We start from the raw sequence: 11,058 nt of genomic DNA, 5'->3' as shown, positions 1-11,058 counted from the left end.
GCGTGTGTACCTGTACGTCTGTTCTGAACACTTAAAATAATCAGTACAAGACTTGCACATAAAGAGCTTCGACAAGGCACGTAAGCTATTGTCCGTAGAGTCACTGTAGCCACACACAGACAGAGCCGATGAAACAGACACAAAAATCATGTCACAAATTATTCTTTGCCTGAATGTTAGCCAGGTTCATGAGTCTATACGTTGCACAGTATAGAATACTTATTGCTAAAACAGGACTGCACTTAGCAAAATAAGAACAACTTCATAGAATATAAGTTTTTACATTTACTGTAGAAATATTTTGCATAAAATGATTTGCAACGCTAAACATACCAAATTATCTACACCACACACACACACACACACACACACACACACACACACACACACACACACACACACACACACACACACACACACACACACACACACACACACACACACACACACACACACACACACACACACACACTATTACCAACAGTTATACAGACAGTATAAAAACCGGTGCATCTAACTGGGGTCGGGGATATTCTCTTCTTTATTCTGCACCGCGCTATATTTTATGATTTACAGCATTTATTAAAATAGTTGTAATAACAGCGATGACTTGAAATGCAGCAGACTAATTATCACTGCGCTGTGACAAAAAAATATCAAGTGACCACAGTCAGAAATCATTCAAGATTCCTGAGTTTTTTAACTGACATTTGAACAACAGCTCTATGAGGACTGGGCCGGTGTAAAAAATTTCAAACCAGTTTGATTTTCAGTCTAACAGCAAACCAGACTGGTATACTGAATTTTGTCACACTTGACTCAGCAGTCGCTCCGAAGTGGAACAAAATGACACCATGTCCTAACAGCAAATTAGCATCTGATGATTTTGTCCCATCACGAAACATCGTTTCTCTGACACTGAATCCTTTAAATAAGCACTTTTGTTATGTCATGTAAATGAACAACATCCATATCAGCTGTGCACTTGAGATCAGACTGGACATGTAACCGCTCAAAACATAGTTGAGTACTTGTTATTTCCTAATGTTTGTACTTTTTAAACCGAAAAACACATTTTATATTGTGTTATTTACTGGAACTGGTTCAACTGCACAACCTGGTTGTTCATCTGTTGTGGAGCTTTCAAAGCGAGCAACAGGAATAAATAAAAATAGGGTGCTAGACAAAAGTTTGAGCTCAACACAACGCAACATCATTCCAGACCAAACACCTCTTTTGTTGGTTTAGAACCAAAATGGTATATACTGGTGGCATACTGGTGCCAATTGTTTCCTTGAGAGACTAATGCTGCCATGTCTTGTCTCATCACCCAAAGAACACATTCTAGTAAACAAACAGTGTGGCCTCTCTGTCCCTCCCACCTCTACTGAAAATCTCCTTCATGTTGTTGGTGCTCAGCTCACAGCCTGTCAGAAACTAGTGGCTCCTTTAGTCCATGATAAACAAACATAATATTATGTTAACTAGTTGTCATATTTTAGCATTCTATTTATACAAAAATTATCGAATGGTTAAGTTTATCACACATCTGCTCCGCTTCGTCACCCCAGAAGGAGTGTCCAGAGCGCACTCTGCCGCTCTCAGAGTGTTTTGTTCAGGATAACTGAGCGGTACATTCAACAGCGCTCTGAATTTACTAACAGTCCAGTTTGTGACACAGCATGCTCCAGCTCTTAGTGTGAATATCTCCTAACACAGTCGTTGTCAGCACAAGTTGCTGATGTAAGCTACTTTTTAATTTGCTAGAAGTTGTCATAATGACAAATGCCAATTAACCATCAAAATTTGCACAAAATCAAATCGGTTTAAGCTTTTACACCAGACCAGACCAGCAAAACCGGAAATCGACCCAACTCTAAGCTCTATGGATGCGATGAGAAAAATGACCTTGTCATGAATACACTATAATCCATTTCAGGTAAGAAACTATACTGGCAAAGTGCTTACTGTACAGTACAGACTTCATATGGCCTCTGAAGTAGGTTTTCTCTAATGTTCCAAATGAAAACAACACAGTTTACATACATACATACATAATGATTTTTCTATAAGATCACATACAATATGAACAGTGAGGTTTACAGTGAAAACTGACCAACTTACGAGCAGCGATATCAATACTGTTCCCCTGCAGACAGGAGAGATGAGTCATGAGCTAATTCTACAAAGATGTATGTGGTATAATAGTAGTGTGGCGTCGTAGTATTTATCTGACTGTACCTCTGGTTTGGTTTGTATCATTTACTGTGCCGGACTAATTATGAAATATAATCAGCTGGCACTGACAGTACCTGAATGGCTTTAATCAAATGAATTCTGAAGCTGGTGAAGAGTCTTAATCCGACCTTAAATACATTTGAACAAACAGTGCAGCGCAACTCATTGTGTCTGAGCTACAAAGAAAATGTACAGTACTGCGACCAGATAAAACAATAACATTAAAATTAAAATGTACAGTGGGTTAAAACTAAATTTGATTCACACAGTCCAAGATCCTCACCAGTGAGGCCCCTTCCTTTGGCATCTGTGGTTTTAATGTGTGACAAATTGCAGATTGAGAAAAGTTCCTAAACAGTGAGCGTCGGTGGGCAGTAATAGCCTTTGATCCTCGGTGATGTGCGCTCTGCAGTGCGTCATGGCAACTGCTTGTGCATGGGAGTAGGGCTCACAGCCCTGAGGGAGCTCATCTGCTGCCCTGACAAAGGGAGACCCGCAGGCAGGTTGTGCTGCTCCAGTTCTATGCCCCCTTTGCCACTAAGATGGTGCTCGTCAGCGGAGTAAAGTGTTGTGCGAGAGAAGGTATCAAGAGGGTGGGAGGGCCTCCGTTAATCACAGGAAGGTCTCGGTGGTGGAGGCCCCTCCTGGTGAATCTGGGCTGACGTCGACTCTAACGCAGGCCACCTTCTCCTGGCTGTGGAGACAGAGGCAAGATGAGCACTTGGCTAATTTAAAGCAGCGCTGAGAGGGTGGAGGGTAATTGCAAAAAGGAGTGTTAGTGCTCAATTACCACAGCTCTCAGAACAAAGATGTTATCACCTAAAGTTCACCCTGTTGATGACTGGGCTTCTGTGATGATTGTGTTCAAATATGCAGCTATAGACAACTCTAGATTAAATCTATCAACTTCTGTTAAAATGTTATGCATATAGTAATGTAGAAAAGTATTCCTGTCAACATAAAGATCTAAAGGAGACCAGAATGAACCCTTATCTTTGCTTGTGCGGATTTAGACTGTGACACCCAACACTATTTTTTATGCACCTTTCTATCCTGATCTCCTACCTTCCAGGCAGCTTCAGTTTATTTTACTGCAGTATAAAAATAATCTCACAGAGTCATAAAACTCAGTAGACCCTAACACAGAACATTATTTTCTTTCAACATTTTATCATATTAAAGGAATCATTCACCCCCAAACGACCATTTGTTTATCAGTTACTCACCCAATGTCAGGATGAAGTTGTCAAGAAATCTTTTTTCTTTCCTCATGCCTCCACATTGAACAAAGAATCCAAAAAAGGAGTAAATTCTTGACAAACTCTCACACAACTCATGCAGTATAAAACAAGTCCCATTTATGCAGTCGTATGATCCGCACTAACCGACTCTCTCGTTCTTTCCAACAGCTAACTAAACTCCAAGTGAAACTTATGGATGAGCCAGGCTCTATTGACAAAAGCAGTCATTTAACCATCATTCACGTTCATACAGTATCTGTATAAGTGAAAGATACAAACAGTTATAATACAGATTGTATATTATTTTATCTCACTATATTTTTCACCCTTTTTTAGCACTCAGTCACTCAGTTTGTGTTATCTTGTAACTTTAGTAGTTGTAAGGGTTAGTTCAGATTCAACAAAGTCACACAGTAACAAAAATAAACTTATTTACAGAGGCAGTGGTAGAACAGCAGCTCCTGTGCTCAACAAGCTGAATTTACTGTTTTTGTCAGTGGAGTCTGGTTTTTAGAGAGCATTAATAAGTTTCACTTTATGTTTAGTTCCCTGTCGGTAAAGGCTTTTTGTTTGGGAAGTACTGCGCATATGACTGGTTAAATGAGACTTTGAGAATGAGTTTTGCTGTTGTTAAATACAAACCCCTATGACTTCAATTCATCAGAAAGTTCCTCAGTTTGTGGATTTTTCATTCTCTGTGGAGTCATGTGAGAAATGGTGTTTTCTTCAAAAATTCCAAGTAACACAGTTTGGGTAACTGTTGAACAAATGTTCATTTAGGGGTTGAAGTATTCCTTTAAAGTAGTGCAGTTGGGAGGAGGGCTCTGGAAAAGTCCAGGAGATGGCATAGCTACCTTCCACTACGCTTCACAGGTTGGACACATGACTCTGCGCTCGAGTTCACTGCTTTCCACGCTGCGGTTTTGGCCATTTCATCAGAGATATTTACAACCAAGGGGTCAGAATCAGAACTACATGCAGAAAATGCACACAGACACACACACACAGACACAGACACACACACACACACACACACACAAACACAAACCCAAAGAGAAGACAGGCATGTAGACATCACATCAGTGAGAGAGGTTCAGTGCGAGACAGTTCAAACAAGAAGACACAGAACATGCAAATAAATCAGAAATGAAAATAAATCAGCAGCACAAAATGACTGAACAGTATGTTACATGTTAACACGTATAAAGAAATGTGGGCCTTTTGCATTAAAGGCAAAAGTTATTTGTCATGATTGTGTGCACAAAATTAGTAAATTAGACGAGGATGAGATTATTTCAAGAAGACAAACATTTTATCACAGACCATTTTACCCTCAAAATGAAAAAAATAAAGAACACAACAACACTGAAGGCTGTGTGTTTTAAAGCCGGCGTTTGTTTTGTTTTTAAATAGATGAGGAGCGACAGTTTTGGCCATGCGCTAACTGTCCGTGTATCAGTAAGGAAGGTTAGAACGCAGCCATGTGGGTCAGATGTTTTCCATCAGACACACAACCCTGCTACCTCTTCTTCCATTGGGAGGCTGTGGGTCACTAGTCCTATTCTGTATGATCTGTTCAAGATGGACATAATAGCACACAGCTGACGACCAGTGTCAGAATTACCATTTTAATTTGTACATAATGCATCAGAAAATGTTTTTACAGCTCTAGTTTATTATTTACTATGAGCTATACCTATTTGTTTCATTTTTCTGCACCATAATCAGCCATAAAAGCATTTATTAGGGAGGAAGTAAATATTTTGGGGACTTTTTACTTTTTACAGCATTTTAAGCTATAAAAATGTATTTTACTGCCTCATAAGAGTCAGGCCATAAAAAAGAAAATAGAATCATAAAAGATGAGGTCTTTGGTGTGATACAGTTCTGTATAATTAAACAAAGAACACAACTGATGCCTTACTAAGTATCTGAAATAAAATCCTGCTTTTCATCCCTGACCTGGGCATTAAAGTGTGCTTTATGGGCCGTAGCACTCACCTCCCTGAGAGTGTTTTCACCGGGATGCTGAGCCGGTTTGAGCCTTCGAAGCTGACCTTCAGTCCCATGTCCTCCTCTTCCTGCAGTCTGGACTGTTCCTCCTGAATGAAAACAGCATTGGAACACGAAATCACAGAATTGCCACGACTGCAGTGAGGCGGGTAAAACACTGGTAACACTGGGTTACAACTGTCATCTTCCTCTTAAATCATGGCATTTTTATTAGCTAACTCTTTAGGCTGGCTTTGATAACAGGATTCCTACACTGCATCTACACAGCATTCCTCACTGCATCAAGATATTAGGCAAGTTTATTCATATAGCACATTTTGGCAACAAGGCATGCATATATATATATACGAAAAAACATTTTATTTAATAAAAGGCAGCAGCAAACAGAGATATTTAAGAATATTTAGAAAAACTTTTCTCACCGTTCTTCTTGAATCACAGTTTGACTTCTTTTCGCTCCAAAATAAAAAAAACAACAAACAACATGAAATGAGTTTTACCAGCTTTTCTCGTGCTTTCTTTTTCTTGTCGTCCTCTTTCTTCTTCTTGCTTTCTGGCATCAAATCATCCAACCAGCTTAACTCTCTCTTAGTGAAGAAAATGTCTAGCAGCTTTCGGACAAAGACCAGCGCCAGAACCTGGAGACACAAAGACCAGGAATCTGTTATTTCAGACCAGAATTTAGATCACAAAACCAAATTAAATATTATCAAAAAGAATAAAAGCATTCCACTGATAAAATATTTAATATCTTCATTTTATCTCACACCACAGAGAACATTAATTATGTATCCTGGTGATATTAGAAATTTTATTTAATTTAATCCAAGTCTTAAGCATATTATGTAAATGTCACAAAATGTGTCTTTGAGGTCATTACCATCATTGGAAACACAACAGCTGCTGCAGAGACCTTGATGACCCACAGCAGCACCAAGCAGGTGAGCTGCACCAGGGTGAAGATGTGGACCTTCCACAGCGGAACGTAGCGCAGATAGATCAGATCGGGCTGGTGCTTGGCGGGCATGCCGAACAGCTTGATTCTGTCAAAGAACTGAAAGAGAAAATGAGAGCCTCGGTGAGAGAGATAAGAAATGCAAATGAAAAAGACGGGGAATACGAGAGGAAAGGGGGAAATTCAATACATTATTCAGAAGAGGACACATTTAACAAAAGCTTTTATGGATTGTGAATTACGATCAAAGGTTTGGTGCTACAAGGGGAAACAGCCCATGATTTCCGTTCTGTTTGGAATAAAAAAAAACATATTATCTTCAAAGAGCAGCAGTGTAGAGTCTTACTTGAATGCCTTTGAGGGACGAGACACCCATGTAGAGAAAGACTCCATACAGGACTGGCATTGGAATAAACTAGAAAGAGCAGAAGTACAACCAAAGAATAAATGATTCATCTTACAGTTCAAAAACGAAAAGCTCACATGAGATTTGCTGCACTGAAACAAAATAAGAGGACAGAATAGAGAAAACATATGCAACATATTTAAAGGGCTGTTCCACTATTTTATTTGATTTTGTTTTAGGTTTTTATAACATTCTTTACTTTTAAGAAGTGCTCCTGACATATTTAGATCCAAAAAATCACTTTTGGTTATATATGTTTTAGCCTCATGATATTTGCTCAAGCCCCTCTAAAAACTTTTCCCATGTGATCTGACAGGTTTCTGTACAATGTTGTTGCTACATAAAAACCCACATATTGCTGTGGACACCACGTTAGTTCTAAGGATAAGGAAAAAATCAAAACAGCACGGTATTGCAATATTGTATAATATTATTATGCAATATTGTATAAGATCTAGTGTCAAAATTTTTATTGCATAAATTATTAAAGCTGCAAATACAAATCAAACTTTTGGTGGTCCAGAAAAATCACTCGCTCAAATCTACTAGATACATATTGATGCCATAAAATTGGTTAAAGTGAGAAAAAAAGAAAAAGGAAAAACATATAATGTATAGAGCACTATATATACACACACACACACACACACAGTACATACATACATATATACACACACACACACACACACACAGACATATAGTACATACATACATATACACACACACACACACACACACACACACACACACATAGTACATACATACATATATACACACACACACACATATATAGTACATACATACATACACACACACACACACACACACACACACACACACATAGTACATACATACATATATACACACACACACATATATAGTACATACATACATACACACACAGACACACACACACACACACATATAGTACATACATATACATATATACACACACACACACACATATATAGTACATACATACATACACACACACACACACACACACACACACACACACACACACACACACACACATATATATATATATATATATAACACGATTGTGACTGCAAAAACCATTCCCAGTTTTAATCACTCATCAAAACCCACCTGTTCAATACTGCCTTTTTTAATCACAAATATAAGAAATATACACAACAATATGTATATCATACCACAACAAATTATTAACAAGTTTAAATAAAAAATAAAAATGCTGAAAAAGGGGATCTATAAGTGTGTTAAATATGAATGTGCCATAAATAAGAATTAAATAAAAATGATTTGTAGTATTATTCCAGTGTTTCCTGTATCTCACCTTGAGTGCTGAGGTCATGAAAACAGAACAACCCATGAGGACAAAGATCATGAATCCAGTGACCCGCTGCTCCCGGATGCCCAGGAACTTGGGTTGCTCTCCTGGAGCAGAGCAGCCAGACTCCACCTTCAGGCTATTAACGTGGGAGATGGAGAGGACGGTTGCAGCGACGAACCACGGCAGGCCCATAATGGAGCATACACCCAACATAACTGACACTACCAGCAAATCCAGATGATAGCCACAGCCTTTCTGCAGGATCCAAAGGGAGAAAAGAGACAGCAAGTAAGTCTGAGAGGCAGGTCGGCAGTAATGAGAGTTTGTCCCTGTGGAGCAGATGTACTCCTTCAGTAAAAATAGAGTTACAGAAAACAAGATTCTGGAGCATGTCTAAAAAATTTAATTTGCCAATCTATACTTAGAATACTGAGTTTCAAATGTTTGCTTTATGAATTTTCAAGGTGGGCTGGATTTATTTTTAAACAGCACTGCTGTGGAACCCCAAGGCATAAAAATATTTCAAACAAGGCTGAAAGAGATTAGAGAAGCATTTCTGTGAGATGAACACAGCAAAACAACTGACAAGAGAATATGTTGGCTTCAACTGTAATTAAGGATGACAGAAAGGGAGAACTGAGAGGACTGCTGGGAGATGATGGAGCTACAGATGAATAGAGAGGGGCATGTGATCAGATATAAAGAGAGCAAGCTAGAGGCAGCAATGAGCACCAAAGTTGATAAAAAATTTAAATTAATCGCATGGTGTTTTTGATACATTAGTAAATGTGATTTGAATTCCCATGAAATGGCCATCAGAGTGCGATTTAACTACATACATTTACAAGTTTCCCATAAAAACAGAGCTAGAGAGGACTTGTCACAGATTGATTGGCATTTAGTGTAGACGATAGTGTTTACTTTGCATTACATCCCCCTGCTAAATTTAACATTGACAGCAGCTAATAGCTCAACATGGAGCCATGAGGACAAACTACTCTCCGTTCCACCATCGCCTACGCCTGTGGATTTTAATGTAAAAATCCAACAGGGATGAAATGGAAAAAGAAGACGGCCATGATTAAGTCATGTTTGGGGTGAGGCCATAAATGTTAGAGCTGAGGCCTGAAGCCAACAGTGTTGCTTCTGAAGGAGAGATGCAGACTCATTCACACGATGGAGCTGCTGGTGTCTACGTTCGAGAAAGTGTTTCATTAGATACAAAATTATTATGCCTCAAGTGCAGGATGAATTATCAACTTTTTAAAAAAAAAAATCAGTTCCAGCAGGAAAAGATGAACTTTGAAATACCATTAAGAAAACCTACAAAACATACTTTTTTTTTCTTGACTATGTACACATCCACAAACTTTTCTGGGTTTTACCCTTTTTTTAAATAGACAATATTTCCATCAAGCTGTTTAAATGAGTACTGAAATTTAATACTTCATTAAGATTCCCATTTATGTGCAGTTGTGCATACTCTGATTAATGTGCCCTAACTTGTTGTTTATCAGATCAAAATATGGAAAAGAGGAACGACTGGAGCTTCTTGTTGCTTCTTTCGATCAAAAAAGTTTCCAACAGTAGTGGACTTGTTCAACCATATGACCAAAGCCTCCTTCTGTCATTCCTTCAACCATCATCTCAAAAAGGTTAGTGCTGCAATATTTGTGAATATCCAAAAAGCTGTTGATATCAAAGCCTGTCATAATGTTTAAAAATAGCTGTTTCTCCATCCAACTAGAAATGTTGGCTTGCAAACTGTTGGCGAGTTAGTTTGTGTACAACATTTGAAAACACTGTGTACATGTTCAAAGAACTCTCCCAAAATCTAGATAATACAGGCCTATCCCATGTCCTGATAGGAAAATGCTACGTTCAGATAAAGGGCTAGTTCTGTTAATCTACACAAAATATGCTGTTTACATGACCCATATCAAATTCAGAATATTGTCATAATTGGAATAATAGTAAAATATCACTGTAAATGTAAACATAATCATTGTTGGGCCAAATATTACACAAGACACGTGACAAAAAACCCCCAAAAAAACCCATTTTGATCTCACTGGAATATTTAACATCAAAATAAATTCAAAATGTTAAATCACTGATAAAATTTGGAATTCATATAACCTGTGTGATTAGTTTTAGGTGCAGTTTACACTGCCAGACAGTAAAGAAGGGATAGATGCCACAGTCAAAAACAGAAAAAGACACTTCAACATCGGAAAACCTGTGTGTGACTCTGAGATATAACAATGCCTAAAGTAAAGCTCCACAGGCCGCTCTGACCTTGAGCTTGTGCTCCTTGCGGTTGATGATGACTGCAGTGATCTGCTGGTCCATAAAGATGAGGATGGTGCAGAGCAGGGCAGGAAGTGCAGCCACCAGCAGCGTCCACCAGGGGTTCTCTCCTAACGGGTCCATCAGCCAGCCTCTGTTCTTTGAAGTTGGCTGCAGAGAAAAAGGAGAGTAGGCAACATTTAGTATATAAGGAATATTTATTTATTTATCATTTCTTAATTTACTTGACAAAAAGAAACATATAAAACATTGCTTCATATTTAAAATGCAATGCAACTACTTTGCAACCACTGTCCCTGTTTAGGCTTTTAGAATTAAAACAGAAAATGTCAGATTACTGATCTTTGAGTAATACAATACAATAATACAAAACAACACATGCAATAAAATACAGGCAAAGACTAAGTGGAGACCAAAATAAGAACAGAGACAAAAAACATTTAGATTTAGTTAGTTATTAAAAACATTTTTAAGTAATTTAAAAGTACTACATGCAGTCCTCTGCCTATGAAAAAAATATCCTGAAAGTATATATGATCTCACCATGCAATTCAAATATGCATACATAAAGATAGACAGC

The 11,058-nt window shown here is 38.2% G+C and overlaps 1 protein-coding gene across 2 annotated transcripts in view; it reads right to left on the bottom strand.

Annotated features, from left to right (window-relative positions):
* Positions 1 to 421: 421 nt before the first annotated feature.
* Positions 422 to 11,058, bottom strand: part of LOC121957467 (sodium bicarbonate cotransporter 3-like) — a 54,947-nt gene continuing 44,310 nt past the window's right edge. For both annotated transcript variants that reach the window (XM_042506043.1, XM_042506042.1), the window contains exons 18-25: positions 10,467 to 10,628; positions 8,172 to 8,423; positions 6,794 to 6,862; positions 6,373 to 6,546; positions 5,993 to 6,130; positions 5,481 to 5,581; positions 4,334 to 4,450; positions 422 to 2,932 (exon numbers count right to left, since the gene is read on the bottom strand). In XM_042506043.1, the coding sequence (XP_042361977.1) occupies positions 2,851 to 2,932; positions 4,334 to 4,450; positions 5,481 to 5,581; positions 5,993 to 6,130; positions 6,373 to 6,546; positions 6,794 to 6,862; positions 8,172 to 8,423; positions 10,467 to 10,628 (1,095 nt within the window). In that variant the 3' untranslated portion in view covers positions 422 to 2,850. The remainder of the gene's footprint in view (positions 2,933 to 4,333; positions 4,451 to 5,480; positions 5,582 to 5,992; positions 6,131 to 6,372; positions 6,547 to 6,793; positions 6,863 to 8,171; positions 8,424 to 10,466; positions 10,629 to 11,058) is intronic.

Source organism: Plectropomus leopardus, chromosome 18 (genome assembly GCF_008729295.1).
Source record: "Plectropomus leopardus isolate mb chromosome 18, YSFRI_Pleo_2.0, whole genome shotgun sequence".
Classification (NCBI taxonomy): Eukaryota; Metazoa; Chordata; class Actinopteri; order Perciformes; family Serranidae; genus Plectropomus; species Plectropomus leopardus.
The sequence above is the reverse complement of the archived record's forward strand: the minus strand, read 5'-3'. Positions and strand labels throughout refer to the sequence as shown.